The 16,924-nt window shown below is 47.5% G+C and overlaps 1 protein-coding gene across 2 annotated transcripts in view; it reads right to left on the minus strand.

Annotated features, from left to right (window-relative positions):
* LOC143422394 (RNA-binding protein MEX3B-like) overlaps nucleotides 1-14,275 on the minus strand; it is a 65,955-nt gene extending 51,680 nt beyond the window's left edge. Inside the window, exon 1 of one of the 2 annotated variants that reach the window (XR_013101708.1) lies at nucleotides 13,844-14,275. Coding sequence is in view for 1 of the 2 variants with exons in the window: in XM_076892989.1 (XP_076749104.1) it covers nucleotides 1,978-2,278 (301 nt within the window). In the remaining variant the exon portion in view is untranslated. Of the gene's footprint in view, nucleotides 1-1,977; nucleotides 2,279-13,843 lie in introns of those variants that run through there. The other variant, XM_076892989.1, reaches the window with a different exon arrangement.
* Between the last annotated feature and the right edge of the window lie 2,649 nt (nucleotides 14,276-16,924).

Below are 16,924 nucleotides of genomic sequence, written 5' to 3' on the forward strand. Positions count from 1 at the left end.
ACGAGAAGAGCCGTTTTTAATCTTCGAGATTAATCGGTAAAAGCATGAATCTCACGGAACGTAGATAAAAGATAGGCCGGAGGCGGAGTATTGATGACTCCGATCGGAGTTACGCGATTATTTATCAGGCGCGCGATCTCTGACAGCTGTTAAGATTTAAATGGCAAGCCACGTGGCGCCGTGCAGCGGCCGTCGAGGGTTTTCATAATTTCGAAACGCGTCACGGGACGAACGTGTCCCGATAGCACGGCTTAGATCGCTCAATAAAGGCAACTGTTTTGCTATTCAATGGAAAGATTATCTTTTCACGGTGCACAGCTTGGAGAAAGAGCACAAACGCGTTCGTTAAGCATGACGTGTTTTCTACGCCGAGACTTCTCGCGCGCTCAATGAAACGAGACTCGTATACGTATACGTACATCTGCGTATGTACCTATCTATACACGTAAAGGGGAAGAAATTGTCATTTTCACGTCGCTTAGAATTGTCGAAACGAAAGGCTCCAAAGTTATTGAGCACGACTTATCCGCTGGATAGCGTGGTAAAAAAAGGTCGGAAGTAGGTGTGTAACGTCTGTGTCACGTACGTTGTGTCTGTTATTTTTGTTTGTATCCGACTGTGCTTTGACATTTGGGAAGAAGGAAGGTGCTCGTAAAACTTCCACCCCTAACATTCTGTTTGAAATTCTCCGAATTTAACGGTCGTCGACATTTTGTGCCCTCTAGCGAGCGGCTGGCTTTTGGCCACCGTAAACATTGCTAAATCGCGGCGTTACGAGACAACAATTACCGTTTAGTAAACTGTTATCACATCTCGTACGAATAAACAGTTGTTTTTATTCATCGGTAAAGTTCGATGCTAATAAACTTTCTCTTAAAAGCAGCCGCAATTGCGGAATACTTTTAGCCGCCATGATGAATCCAGTAATGCCGAGCCATTGCGAATTTCTATATCCAGATGCATCGTAGAGGAGTGCCCTGACAAAGTATAACGTCACTATTCTTGACACCTTTCCTGGAAATCTTGACGTAGAAAAAAGAGTATGCGAAGACGGGTGCAGCAGGAATAAAACAACGGCAAGCTCGATTTTGCCGTTTCGAGGAACGCCTGCACGTTGGCGAAGGTTACGAAAATGTCATCGATCTCGAATGCCCAGCGTGATAGGCGACGATTCTTTATTTATGAGAGTGGAACGACGCGCAGCGTCCTCGCACCATTACGATCGATCGAAAAATGAAATTTGTTCTTTTATAATAAAACGCATGCTCAGCCTGATCGCGAAGGTACGTCCACGACCTACGGCAGGGTTCACTGCACGACGACGTTCCGTCGAGCTTCCAAACAAATTTGCTTTTCGAAGTTAGATTGGTTTAATTACACCATTACTTGATACCGCGTTTCTCGCGCCACGCTCACGCCCGTGCCAATGAACTGTCAGTGGTGCTATACGTGACAGATTCCGGTAACGAGGAATGCAAAATAACGTACTACGCGCAGCGAGGCTTACGTAAAACTAAGATCACGGAACGCTTGAGAAATGAATCTAGACAACATTATCCACGAACGTTTCGTCATTTATCGAACAACCGTTAAAAACTATTTTATAGGAGTAATTTACACGTAGCCGTATAAATTACTCGTTGGCTCTTTCGACATAGATACACACTATGCGTAACGGTTAAAGAGTACAACGAATATCTTTGTTGACGTGCACTCGTACGACTCGAACGTTTCCAAGACCTTCGACGTGTTAAGCCCTTGTACAATCACGATTTATCGAGTCACGGCTCTCTCCGTTTACTTTTCGACTATAAAATTTATCGTCCGTCGATAAATCGTTATCGAGCCATATTTCGAGTACGGATCACAATTGATACGTGGCGGCGTTTTCATAACGGGTAAAATAAATATAGTAGACGGCCGCGAGAAAGGAATCCGCGAGTTCGCGAGACAAGTCGAGGTTATGTTTTCGCTTACCTTGTCGGCCGACGATCTCTGCCACGTGCTCGCTGCTAGGCACCGGCACGCACTCGGTCATGTTCTGGCTCTTCTTAGAACGTGCCTCCTCGAATACGCCCGCCGGTGTCGTTTGCAGGGGATCCGGATCGTTGGCCGTTCCGGTGCCGGTTCCCGTGCCGGTGCCCGGGCATGCGGGAGTCACCTCGAGGCCGAGCATAGATAATTCTAACGCCAACTGTAGGGCTCGTTGGTCCTCGAGGGAAGCGGTCCCACCGCCATTCGCTCCGCGGTCCATTTCGCTGAACAAACTCGTCGGCATCTCGTTGACTTGACTATGTTTCGCGTACCGTCGAACCAGCAGAGTCGATCGAGAACCTCGTATATATATTACGACCTCGTGCGCACAAAGATCAGCAGAACCACAGTTTTCCTTTATTCACCGATTTTTCACTATTCTCTTCCCTCTTCTCGCCGATTAATGCAGCCTCCGCGTCGCCTCTCTCTCCTTCCTTCTCCTCTTTCCGTGTGTACTCGCGTCGTCGCTCCTCGCTCGACTTGTCGCCGGCCAACGGTTCAACAGAGTAGACGACGCGTTCCTCGCGACAGAGTCTAATTCGAAACGATCGGAAAACAATGAAACACACGCGTGCGCGCGTGTACACCACACACACTGGATTATTTAGGACGAGGACTACGAGTGTCGCCCGTTGCACCAACAAACCGAGCGGTTTCTATGCTCTCCTCTCGTGCACGGTCACGGGGAGAGGGGACGGGGGGGATGTGCAAGGGGGTTGCGGGGGGGAAATGTATTTAGGAAAAACAACGATGCACCGTACAAAAATAAAATCGTCGCCTCGCCGGTGATCGCCTTCTGTCTTCTTCCCTTTTTCGTCCGGGTTCTCCGTGCGGGTGCCGCGCGTCTACGAGTAACGCACCGCGCGAGTGTTGTTCGTACACTGGAAACGTGTAGGCTACCCAGTCGTAATCTCGTGTCCACGATCGCACGTCCTGCTCTCGTCGATCAGTCTCTCACTCGCGCGCGCTTTCTTTCACCGCGTGCAAAGCCGCGCTCCGAAAATGGCCTTCCCGATATATTCGCACTGCTCGGGACTGTGTTCGTAGAGATTCGTGTATTTTTTTTTTTTTTGTTTCTTTTTCAAGATCGTCGCTCGCGATGCTCGTGTATTTTCCTCTCGTTCTCTTCCCGCAGGTTCGCTAGTCTATCTCATATACAATTTTCGTTCGTTCGTCCTCTCCTCGGTCTCTATCCGTGTTTTCGTTTCGCTCTCGTCTCTACTCCGTTCGACGGGGCGACGTAACGTAACGTAACGTAACGTAACGGCGCGTGTATCACGTTTGCGAGCCTCGTCACCGACCGACTGACTAAAGCGTCCGAGAGCGTCGTCGCGCGACTGAAGCACTGAAAACGGAGGCAAGGGGCGCCGCGCTCTCTCTTTCGTTCTTCCTTCGTTCCCTCTTTATCTCGCCGATGCTTTCCTCTCGTTCGTCTGTCTCTGTTTCTCTCCCCCTCGCCGCGATCTTTCCTTTCGAAGGCAGGTGCGTGCAACTACCCTCTTGCTCGTGTTACCACTGCGACTGACTGCGACGTACTGCGACTGCGGATGCTAAAGCCGGCGCGCCGCCATGTGCCGGACGCCGGCATTGCGTTCCATTGATTGGTCAGCCGACGGTCACGTGGCACTGTACCACCCTTCCCCACCACTGTGCGACCAACCGGCGCACAAACTACGAGCGCACCTCGTATCGGCCAAGAGCGCCGCCACTTCGTTCGCCTCCGGATTCGGGCGCGTACACTCGTCCCGACCGGCTTGCAACCCCCTCCGTGTCCCGTCTCTTCCCGAACTTTCCCTATGGATCCGCGCGATAGAACGCCGGCCGCACCACCGATTTTCCAACGCCGTTCATTGCACGCCCGGGCCTCCTCTCTGTCTGGGATCGCAACTCCATCTCTTCGCGATCGAGCGAGACACCGCGCGGTCCAGGGATGCGTTTTTCATTCCGTCGATGCTGTTTCCGATCCTTTCGTTACTCACCGTCAATATATTTATCCTGTACTTCGTTCGATTCTCATTACGAATAGCCACCGCGTCGCTCTACGATGGTACTGGTTCCAAAAATTGTACGCGTCTCGCGAGTTACCCTCGTTTCAGCGTGCTGCCACAAATGTGAATTTTATTTATTTAGTTTTTTGGTTTTTGGAACTCGTAGATGTTCGACTAAAAATTATTTGTCCTTAGCGGTTCGCTTTACGAGAACGCGATTGCGATGTTGCGTTTTCCGAGAATGTTCGTTGCATGCGTCGTATCGTTCACGGTGCACCTCGCGATGCAACACCCTTTCCTATCCGCAGTCCCGTCAACGACCTCTGGCTGCATATAGGGTGCCTAGCAAACCGCGCTCGTCGGTACTTTTTTTCGCGGTGCGTGTAGTCACCGCGGCGCATCGGCGAAGGGAAATGCAACAGGAAGGAAATTTACGACTCTCGAGAAATAATAGCAAGGTATCGCTCGAGTCGTAAACCGTAGTTGGATCGTTTCAGAGTGCTATCACGCTGTAAATTAGATACGACGTCAAAAGTACTTCAAAGGAAATCTCGGCCACTCCACAGTATCGACACAAAAGTGAGATCCTTCGCGAAGGACCGTGATTTTGCACGGTTTAATTACTCGCTGCGCGGTCTTCAGACGGGTTTATAATCCTATTACTCGTGCCCAACATTTTTCCTTTATTATTGATGGTCGCTCGTTGACTATAAACTTATACGATAGATAAAACTGAACGTGGCGATCGAGCCGATTCCACGATAACAATCGAGAGAATGCCTCGCCCGACTCGAATCGATACAATGCCCGTGAAACTGTCAACTGTTTTTTTTTTTTTTTTCATCAACTAGTCGAGTGAAATCTGTATCATTCGAAACGATACGTTTTGAAACGAAAAATAGAATGTGCATGGCGATCGATATTGGATGAGCACCGCGAAACAAGTTTTTGCAGAAATGTATGAGCACGACGCTCGTACACTATGCATCGCACTATAGTCGAGCATTACACCGTAGAATGGTTAAGTTTCCGTAATCGAGGTATCAAGAATCTCTTCACTCTGAATCGGTGAAGCTAGGTTAAGTTCCACCGATCTATCGTCCTTGAACTGCGTCGCCGATGATTCCACGGAGTGTACAGGAATGCGTGCCTACAGGACTCGTTGATCGCGAATCAACCTCGAGCCGATGTTGTACTTTTCCCCGGCGCGATTTATAATTAACATAAGCGTAAATCTTGCCGCGGTGAAGAAAAAAGGAAGCGCGCGGAACATCCATCGTTAATTCTCGCAGAAAACCCCATTAAAATTCCGCTCCCAAGCACAATGCAAAAAACCCTGGTCATTACGCGTGTTGAAGAGCACACCTTGATAAAAGAACAACCGTCTTGGCTCGCTTTTAAAGGCCCGCCGCGATAAATTTTTAAAAGGTACCAGTGTTCCTCGTGTAATATAAAAACCGAACGATCCGAGAAGCTGTCCACCTCCTTTCTTCTAATTGTCGAAAGTCCATCGGACGCCGGGCCCCCGGGGTAATTGCTTCACTGATACCTGTAACCTCTTAATCCCCGAATCAGCACTGCAGCTGCCACCTGCCACGGGCAAACTCCTCTGTGTATTTGCCAACAACGTGAAAGGGGTCAGTTTGGTCTCTAAACCGTTTTCTAAATGCACCCGGCTGGACCTTGAACCGAGGTGCAACCGTGTACCATTGTTCTCTGCCGACGACCCTTCGTCGCTCTCTCTCTCTCTCTCTCTCTCTCTCTCTCTCTCTCTCTCTCTCTCTCTCTCTCTCTCTCTCTCTCTCTCTCTCTCTCTCTCTCTGCCCAGACCCGCGCGATTGCTCGATTTTTAGTCGGGGCCCACCACGCACGATCGGCGAAACCGTGTCCTCCGTCTCCTCGAGGACGGACGCGGCGACGCTCCGGAATGATCCTGGAATATCACCAACTTTTATTACCGCCGCCGTTCGAGATACAGATGTAAAATATTTACGTTTACACGGAATCCCGGGCAAAAATTCGACCGTGCTTTTAATGTCCCGCGTTACCGTAAAGTTCGTTCACCGCGGCAACCGCGAAATCAAACAAATATACGAAATGGCCGATGCGCCTGCGGAGGACGTAAATATTCCGCGTGCAAGTTTGTTGGGACTCGCGGCATCTCGATTTGCTTTATTAACGGCGATAAATAAGAATTTCAAAATTATACTACGTACGACGGGGATCTTAGGGGTAGACGCCGCCAATAGTTATGCAAATTCGAATTTGTTGAAAACAGAAACAAAAGTAGCCTAAATAGGGCTTCGTTTCAGCCTCTAAATACTGTAACATGTATTTTACTATGCATATTCCCAACATTTTTGCATGTTATGTGCATTCCCGGCTTTTTTGCATATTTAAATTTCCCATAAATGCATGAACATCCGCGGTATAATCACGCGGTTTAAGGGGGATGTTCAAGAATGTTGACTGTGTTTTATTGCTCGGAACTGACATTACTTTTCGATGATTACGATAAAGTAGCAAGTAGTAAATTGAATGAAACAAGCATACGGCAAACAGAATACCACGCTGCGGATACAAAAATACTATACAGATACACGGTGGAAAAGTGTAATCCCTCGTTTACTAAAGCCGGCGTGGTTCAACAAGACTGACCAATAAAACGTTGGCTGAACGACAGGTGTCTTGGGAGGTCTTTGCTCAACGAGCCCACCGTTTCTAAGTGTATTTACCTGGCAGGTACAAAAAAATTTCCATACAACTACCTAGGTACACCGAGCACAATAGCGTCGCCAATCGAACTATCCGGATCGTTTCATTTACCTGTTGAACCTACCTGTTAGAGAGGCAGAAAAACGCCAGGATAAAAATCCTGGTACGCGGCGCATCGATGCGTTCAGGGAACGGGTCTGCGAAAATTCCCGAAAACTCGAACACGGTTCGTTCGGCCACGGTATCATTGCCAGTAATTCGGCAAATTACCACGGCGTCGAAAAAGGAAGGAACAAGAAGGAAACGTTTTCACAAAAGCGGCGAACTTTCTCGCGGACACTGGGCCCGATCCTACGTGAGCTCGTTCGGGCAAAGGCGACTAATTTTGTTTCTCATCGTTCGCCGAAAGCAACGACCCGTGCACGCTCTTTCAAGGCTGTCTCGGGACGCCACCTTTTGCCACGAGCACCTGCCGACTTCTGCCCGAGCTCGTGCTCTTGGCTAGCTCGTAAATATATATGCGAGTTATCGTGTATAAAACCGTGCCTTTTCGAAACTCCGCTCACGTTCCGCTGTTTTTATCGCACACCCGACGAGTAGGAGAGGACAGAGAACGGTCGAGCGTACGATCAACGATTTGCCTAATTAGCGATTTAACCCTCGCCCACCTGAATTAACACTGGCGTTTACTCGATCAGAGCTGCTTCGATTCTCTCAAAAGGTTAATTCATTTAGCGATACGGACATGTAAATATGTCGCGGATTTGTAGTTTGATATACGAAGTGACTCAGGAATCGTGGGTTCGGTCAGATGGGCATAAAAATTCGTTGAAATCGTGGAATATGCCTTTGTTTCCGTGAATACCGTTTCTGAATAACGACACAATCAGTGAACAAGTATTTCCATGCAACGCGGACAAAGAAAAATGAGTAGACAGGATATTTTAGTGATTGGACGCACGATTTGGACTGGACACGTAACTGGTGAGCTGTGCCGACATACCCTGAAGGGGTGATTTCTCCCGACATATGCGCGCCGGCTGTACACGAGCTCGAAACTCAAGCGTGAAAATAACGTGCACGCACTGGGGTTGTGTGTGCGTGTGCCAGACGCTTATTCATCGAACTAATTGCATCGGTAATTGCCACGTAATCAGTTGGTAATCGATGATGAGTATAATTCTGATGTAATTGCGGGTCGAGTATGGAAAGCGTTTACCGTTGGGTGGATCCGCGATCGCGATGTTCCTATAGGTAACGCGGTTCTCCTTCAGGATGCGGCAAGAATTGAATTCGACGCATTAATGGTGAGGTATGTAGGTTGAGACGATGCCGGAAGGTGTGAGTAAAGGGGTTGCAGCGCGTAGTAAAATTAAATGCAGATAGACGAGAGGCGTACGAGGGGCATAATCCGCGTAATGCACTGTCTGTGTATTGTCCCGAAATCGGAGGAAATGTGGGTAAATTCAATTATTTGTCGAAACTTCTGCGCGGCTGATCTGATTGTTGATTTAACGAGCGAAGGAAGGGAGACATTGTCATTTTGTGACAAATGTGTTATCGTTGTGAAACCTCTGAAAAATGTTAAAAAATGATATTATGGAAAGCTTGCAGTAATTTTAATTTTAATCTTTTTAAAATAATTAATTTTTTTTATTGAATTCTCTGTAGGAATAATTCAATTGGTGCCTATAATCTAACAAACTTGGCGACCATCCAATCAAAATCTAATGAACCTGCTCTCTTACTTGAAAAGTTCTTCATCTTTAATTTCAAGATATAGGTCAGATGGAATTGGACAGAAAAGTGCTTAGTCCAAGTAATAATATTTTAAGACGGCAGGCAGGGTCGACGACCCGTATATCAAATGAGAAACATTTTATTCTACTTCTCATTACCCGTGTATTTTATGTTCATGACGTCAGACATCGTTTGTATTCATCAACGATAGAAAAATCAGTTAACAGGTTGAGAATCAGCCTGAGCAAAAGCGAAACAAACTATAGACCTAACACGAGAGAGCCCGAAATCGCTCGAACCCGGCGCAAGAGAGTAACAATTTAAAAGTTCGAGAAGAGAAGTAAAACAAAATGAACGTAGACTGGATCACCTGCGAACCCGCGCCACGTAGCTTCTCGATGCAGCCCACGTCCCCGGACAACTGCCTCGTATCTCGCGTCGCGCGTTTTCGTGGCTACCATTTTTGCCAGTTCTACTACCATTTCGCAGCGAACGGACGAAGAAAGCGCAGCCCTGAGACGAGATGTTGCAACGCGATATCCGCCGTTCGAACCACCGCCGAACGCTGCAGCCACACCGTCCGCCTCGCCTCTTAACGTCGCGGCTTATTACGAGCAATAACGATCCGCTATATGCTACATTTATATCTTATCAGGCCTGATGTTATACATTACTCGTCCCGTAATGCCATACTTTAAAAACGTGTTTCTTTATGCGGTCGAACATCAAGCCGTGCGCCGATCCAGCCGGCTCCTCGAATCCTCTCCGGCGGAACCATGACCATCAGCGCCACCACTGGATAGATTACAGGCGTTCCCAAAACGCCGCTATTGCCCCAACAGATTTCCATCTCGCGCGCCACTCAATAATTACGATAACGTATAACAGTGCGCCCGGTGGATGTCGAAATGAGGCGTACTTTCGTGTTCTACCCCCCTCTCCTTCTCTGTCTCTGTTTAAAAGGAGGAGAGATCGAGAAAAAAAAACGAGAAGATACCCAAAGCAGGGAGCCCACGAGGGTCTCTCTACAAAGCGTCCTTAAAGGGACCTATGTAAAGGACCCTCGAGACGGATGCAAGTAAATCGTGTCTGAAAGGGCGACGCTGGTCTCAGCCGGCACGCGCATAGCCAGCCAGCGTTCAGGGCCCAGGCGCCAGCGGCCCGTCCAACTCGCGTTTCACTTAATAACGGACAGCTACAGTTTCTAGGCCGGCTGGCGCGTTAACTAACTCCTCTTCGGCGCGGTTCGCCGTATTTTTAGCGCGTGCAACCGGTTGCCGTCCACGGTGAACATTGTCGTCGCTTTGCGAGACCGCCGCTGCTCCTGCGTGCACGCGGAACGCGCCTTGGCCATCTTTCCGCGCGCGCACACCATCGCGTCCTCCCGATCGACGATTTCCGTTTGCACGCGCGCGCGGATACCGGATCAAACCGTGTCCTGTGCGCGCCCACACGCGCGCCGCCCGTGATCGAACCGAGAATATTTCGTTCGATTTCAATCGGGGTGATATGGGGGAGAGAACCGCATTGCTGCCGTCTGACTCGGCCGCCATTGCAAGCCCGCCAATGGAGGCCGCCATTGAACGATGGCGGCGCTGGAGTACGCCTAGACAGAACCTATCGAAAACGATGCGTCTGAACCAGTAATGGGCGTGATTATATAATACTTTTCTATTCCTATCTTCTTTTTTAATGTAACGCAACCTTTGGCCATTTTCTAGTTGTCCAATTGTACTTAATTTGTCTGGGCATGAAACCTAATACGAAACAGTTTCATTCTTCCCCCAGTTTAACCTGATTTTCTAGTCGTATCGCGAATACTGGAACGTCTAGTATGTAATTCCTTGACAATTCTAATTTTTTCAACTTAGTATATTACCGTATAATCAAGATTTTCATCCATATTCGTTCCTATTTAAACGTAATACCTACGTAAAAATTCATGCGCGGAATTACTGAAAAGTCTACGAGAAAGATGAATATCGCTTGCATAGCTACGTAGTCGGAAGGGCAGGGACGTATCGCCATCAGCGAGCACCCACTCGATACCGTTTCGCGCGCGTGTGCTCCGTTTTGCGTGCCATCGAAACGTATGAGGCGTGAATTTTAATGCGACCCTTGGCTCGCGAGCAGACCAAGACCGCGAGGGTAAACAAGAGACGCCATGTCAAGGCGCATCCTTGTAATACTTCAGAGCACCATTCTTTAGGAAATTTTTTGTTCTCAACTTGGTTGCTGGTCGAAGGAGAACCGAGTTTTCCTGTTACTTAGCATTTCGATGTTTTTAATCAGTAATCGTATTTACAGCTCAAAATTATGAGGGTAAACTTTAACTTATTTCAATGAAGAGAATTATTCGATATTATCATGACATGAAAATTAAGTTGCTAGGTTAGAGAAAGAAATATGGTTTCGAAAAGAGTTTGACTATATCGATTCTTATCTCGCGACTTTTGATATTCACGACGTAATCGGTCCAGACCTACTAATAATAATATTGAATCGATAAATATAATGAATTTTTAATCAAATAATCTCCGAGACAGGTACCTAAAATAACACACTAGTAACGACGTGCTCTACTGTCAGATTTATTATTTTCCGTCTTGCAGAAAATCAGCTACCACGAATAAATTCCACCCTCACTATCCGCTCTCCACTCACGTCCAACCATATCCACTAAAGTACATCATGTATAATTTCATCCTTCTGTCAAGAATCCTAATACCTTAATCTCCTAAATTTATTACAAGAACCGCACGTATGCACAATCGTAGCCATTATACTCCAACTTTAGAATCTTCGTGCAAAATTTCGAGAAGGAAGAAGCAATAAATGTAAGACGAAAACGTAATAAAATAGCCGAAAGTATTGTAGTTTCTGAATATTTTCATCTGCGTTTGCTATCTTTCCGTGATAGCCACCCGTACCGTGGATCAAAGTCAGCAGCGCATTGACGCCGCTCAAGTTGAATCACAGCGTTAATTGCCTCGAGAGGGAAGCATTAGATAACGAGGAGCGACCCGTTTATTCGGTTCTAGCTGCGATTCACGGGTATAAAGGCAGTGCACGTCGGCGGTGATAATATTGATCGACTATCTATCCCAATATCTGGTTAACCACGAAATCCGGCGACCGCCCACGCAACGGCGTCCATGGAACACCGTCGGCGTGGATGGCGCGGCGCGGCCGTGGTGCCGTTGCACAACGCCGAGAACGCATAAATAGCATGGTAAACGATGATAGCGCGGATAAACTGCCGCCTTTCTAAATATAACGTGCTCGATCCATTCGCGGAACGTGCTTCCGACCGCAGTTCGTAACACTTGTCACCTTTTCGGGCCTATCGGTGCCAACTTTCCATGGTCTTCCCTCTTTTTCGCCGGCCCGCGTTGCAACTCGAACGAAGAGGCGTTCGAGTCGTTCGAGGCAAAAATTGTGTCCCGTTAAAAATAGAAAAATATCAATCTGTTCGTTGAAAAATCTACCAGAGATGAAACGAAAGTACCGCGTAAGAATCTGTAGTGGTCCTACATAAAATCCTTGAATACGTCTACCAATTTTATTCGAACGATAAAACTTCTGACTAAGAAGCTCGACTGGGAACGTTAACTTAATTGTAAGAGGTACGTCTACAGCAATTTCCTGAGTGCCTTCCAGGAATGCAAGCCGGTAGAACAGTTTCGTGCGGAAATTTCACAGCGATTAGAAATGTATTCTTAGGGGTGCGCGTGCGCCCACGAGACAGCTACGAATTCGATGGAAGATTTATCTGCAGCCAGGTGTGATCGCAGAATACGTTCACGTGGCTGTTGGTGCCCTTCGTGTTTATGGCCGACACTTTCGAGCGGCTGAGAAACGGAAAACGGTCCACGATCGGCTTCTAGGATGCGTCTGCATTCAGAATTCAAAGTACCTGACAATGGTGTAGATACCTGGGGGCAGGAAGCTCGGATAGGAAGCTAGAATTTTCAATTATTTCATACCAAAGGTACTATGGTTCTTTCTGAAATGTCTATGAGAACTTTCTATGAGAGTATAACGAAGAAATTAAACGGTAGCCGATTTTCTGTTATTTTTTGGCAATTCTACAGGGATTCCTATTCGATGCAGAGAATTACTTGGAAATTTTCGCGAAATTACTGCCTTCGTATCTAGTCTAACTAAACAATATTCCTAATTTGCAATTTCCATTATAAAATCGGTGTAGAAGTTCGAGCATAGGCGTAGTTGAGGGTTGATTCTCAAAGTGGACATAAGATAAGAATGAAAGGCAAAAAGAATAGAATTGCGGATTTTATAGATATTAAAGGAACTAACGAGCTGTTTAATTGTTGGAAACTCTCTAAACGGGGAACAAACGAAGCCGATAGTTCCCACGAGCAAACAATCATGCAGCGATCCGTGCTGCAGAAGAAACGAAGTTGCCCGGTTTGCAACATCAATCGGTGCATACTTCGCGGATAAAAACCTTCGACGGAAATTTCTCTCGCCTTGAAACCCGTTTCGCGGTGGAACGATTCGTCGAAGGATCGCGTGTACGCTTTCGACATTTCGCGGATCCTGAGCGTCAGCCACGGTTCTCTACGATCAGATCACGAATACCCTACCCTTGTACCGAATTCTAATTGCTCGCGACGCACGATTTTCATTCGCTTCACCCTCGCTGAAAATCTATTCGCGTCGAGAAAATGAAGCTGGAATCAAAAATGGTACGTTTCCCAAGTTCGACGAACCCCTTCTCTTACCCTCGGCATCGCGAGGATAGAAGCTCGTACCAAACGCGGAGGGATCGACCGACAATCAGGGGAAGAAAAGAGATGTAGAAAAAAGAAGGAAAGGGATGAGAGCGAGAGAGAGTAGAAATCCGAGAGCGGAGGAAGCAGGAGGGAACAGGACGACGCGGAGGGGCGCAGAAAAGGGAGCACGCGGCGAAGGAGAAGAAAAGGCTCGCTTTTCAGACGGTTCAATAGATTTCGATCTGAGCGACTTTTTTCTGGACTCGAAACGAAACGAACAATGGACCAGACGGAAACCATGGCCGAGCTTGAGGCCTTCCCGTCTGTACGGTTCGTGTGTGCGTGTTACGTGCGTGCGCGCGTACATCTGGACCGAGCGGGTCCTGTCGCGAGAAACGGAAGTTTAATGACTTCGAGCGTCGGTGAAAATCAGGATCAGCTGGCGATCCGTGTCGCGCGATCAGCCAAAAAAGGTGCATGGAACCTCTTGCATCGGTTTACGATAAAACTGTGTGGAACGTTTCACACGTTCGTAATTGATTCGTAATGCCGCTTGATTTTAATGCCGATTTCTTAATTGCTATGCAGTAATAGTTTAACGGTTACGAAAGAATTTTTAGCGCGTACTTGGAAACGCGAAGTTGGCAAAGCGGCCAGTTCTTTCCTATCCGTTGCTCTCGTCTGGTGGGCCCACGAGAGAGAAAGTCAGTCGACATCGATTACGTACAGCCAGTTGGGAGTCGAAGGTCCCCCAGCTGTTCTTCCGCGGGGAGCGATGGACCAACGCCTCCTTTGAAAGGCCTCTTGCCAAGCTGATGATGTTTATCCGCTGGATCTCGTCGAAATTGATTGTTTCCTCCCGGCTGGTGTGTGAAAAATGGACCATTCGTTGCGGTTTTCTTACTCTGAGAAAAAAAAAAGCAGAACAAAAAGGGGAAACGAAAAGACTCATTGGTTGTGACAATGATGCAACTCCAAATTTGCCGCTTTTGAGTTATTGCCACGGACCAGTGATTCTCAAATTTATTTCGCGACAAACTCTTGTACCTCGTATCTAATGAGACTCCAGAATTTTCTGGAATCACACCCTGCAAAGTACTGTCATAGAAACGGTACTCCACGACGACAATTGTATCAATAAGTATATATTTCAAGGTTTTACTATTATTGGCGCAATAAAATACCTGAAAATTCTGAACCGACTAAACCAACAGTTAACACGGATACAATCTTCTATTCAAAATAGACCGTGATTGTAAAAGTCTTCAAATTCCCTTCGATTAGCTGCTTAATTTTATTATACCTGAGGATGGTACATGTACAGCCTATTGTCCCTACTTACGAATGCCTATTTCGTCTACCGATACAAGAACCTACTACCTTTGAAAGAGCCAAGGGTTAATCCGGCTTTTATGATCCAACCAACCGTTGTTGGCCACCAATTTCCCGTACATTTTGGCACACATTTAATAGGCGTTCCACGGGCAGATTCGAAATGCTTCGCAGCGAATAATCACGTTCGACGGGACGGTCGGTATGTGCATAGCCAACACGGCCAACCTCGGTTGAAACCGGCGCTCAAAAGATCGATAACACGACGTAGTGGCGTTTCTATTTATACAGGAGTACGGTTCGACACAATCAAAGATACACTCCGCGAGATACACGCCAGATAGAATCTTCCCTACCCAATTTTAGTTTCCACGGAGTTGCGGGGAATCGCGATGCACGCGAAACACCGCCGAGGGATCACACGGTTAGCTTAGCCACCGTTCACGGAAGAATGAGCATTCTGCGTTTCGATCAGGAAACGTGGATTCGTGAGGCTCGTTTGCCGTGATGTTGCGGTAATGATGCACGTTCCATCACCTTCGGCTCGTTTGTAAACCGTTGTAGAACGGTCGGTTATCAGGGAATTTCCACCGATGCTTCTTTATAAATAGCAGTATATATATAATTTCAAACACTACAATGCCATTTTCTAATATTTTTACACGTTTCTGTCGATTCCCTGTCGCCGTATTTCAATTGCATCCAAACGATATTGCGAGTTATCAGGCAACAGATGACTTTAGCGTAAATACGTCACGCTACGGATTAATGTAATTTGCTGTGTCAACAGTAGCACAGTGGAAACAAACGAAGGAAAAGAAAAACTCTGGTATCGAAACAATAGTCGCCGGTTTAAACGGTTTATCGCGGAGAGCTAATTTTAAACGTACTATATTTGCGAAACGATAGGTTTGTCAAGTATACGTTCGCAAAAACTTGTTTGCCGTTTCTTATTGGACTCCGCCATTAAGCAATCAACATACCCCTCTAATTTCAAATACAGTACCGCGCGAATTAACTGCATATTTCGCGTGTAATCGCGGAAAATGGTAAAGCGGCTACGATTTGCTTTCACTTGCCCCCTGCGATTCGCAGGCGGTACACGCGATAAACCAGATAATAAGCGGAGAACAATCGAACGCGTTCAACCGTGCGTTCGTTTCGCGTAGCCGCGGTTGGTCCCCGATAAAACTTAATCCCTGGTTAAACGGTGCTGCGGTTGATAGAATACTATACGCGGTTGAACTTGTGGAACTCGTAATCCGAGGCGGAAAGATCGGCCAGTCGTTTTATTTCTCCACGCTGGAATCTGCCGCTGGAATTCGAACCAACCTGTGTAGAACACGGGACAGACCCGGTGTCGCAATCCTCGGCCGATCGAATTCCGCGAGATTAGATTTTCGTTGTTCTCCCGTTCTCGCGACACGCGCGGCGATTAGAAAATTGAGCCCCGGGAATTAATGTAAATTCGCGCTGCCCGTTTTGCTTTCAATATCGCTGAATCAACCGCGCTGATTAATCAGTTTTCGGCTGCGATGTCGAATCGCTTCGTCAGACACGCTAAACAGTCGCATGACGTAAACGAGCGTATCCTTGACAATGCGCGCTGAATATTCGGGTCACATCCCCGATTAGACTTCCTTCGTTAGTACATCACGCACACGTGTGATATACCCTGCCCGAAGAGGCACGCCAGACACGATTTGACAGGATCTCGAAACGTGTTCGACGAATTATAACGATTCGAAGTGGGACATGTTCCTATACGTCTATCAAGCCGCTCCGCACTCTCCCTTTCTCTTTCTCTCTCTCTCTCTCTTTTTCCAGCCAGTTGGCAATAAGGGAGTACGACCCTTCGCGAACAGGGAAACAGCTGTTCGGCGATGATGAGAAAAGGACGGCGGGCAGGATTCGGAGAATGGCAGAGGAGAGGGCAGACAGAGTGAAAAAAGAGGTTACCACCTGGCTTACCTGGCTTGTGCTTACCTGAAAACCGACGTCCGTATACCTGCCCGGGCATTCTTTTGTGCGAGGCCCAGGGGCACGCACCCATTCCCAGACGGCCGTACGACATCCAACAGAACTGCGCACGGCCGCGAAGCTACTGTCGCGCCGCTGAGAAAGATGTTTCGGGAATATATAGAAGACAGGAGGGTGTCCTTGATATCGTGTGCACGTATATCGGAGCCACTTGTTCTCGCAGACGTCGATGTCACTGACTTTCGCGTCCCGTGGGATTTTCACAGGAGGTCGTCCCGTGGTTGACCCAATCTGCCTCTCGTCAGACCTGTGCACGACTTCGAGCAACCAGTCCAAGATTCTCTGCTTTGCGAATTTCAAATTGACGAGTATTATTTTAAGCAGGATTGCAGATAT

Source organism: Xylocopa sonorina, chromosome 3 (genome assembly GCF_050948175.1).
Source record: "Xylocopa sonorina isolate GNS202 chromosome 3, iyXylSono1_principal, whole genome shotgun sequence".
Lineage (NCBI taxonomy): Eukaryota > Metazoa > Arthropoda > Insecta > Hymenoptera > Apidae > Xylocopa > Xylocopa sonorina.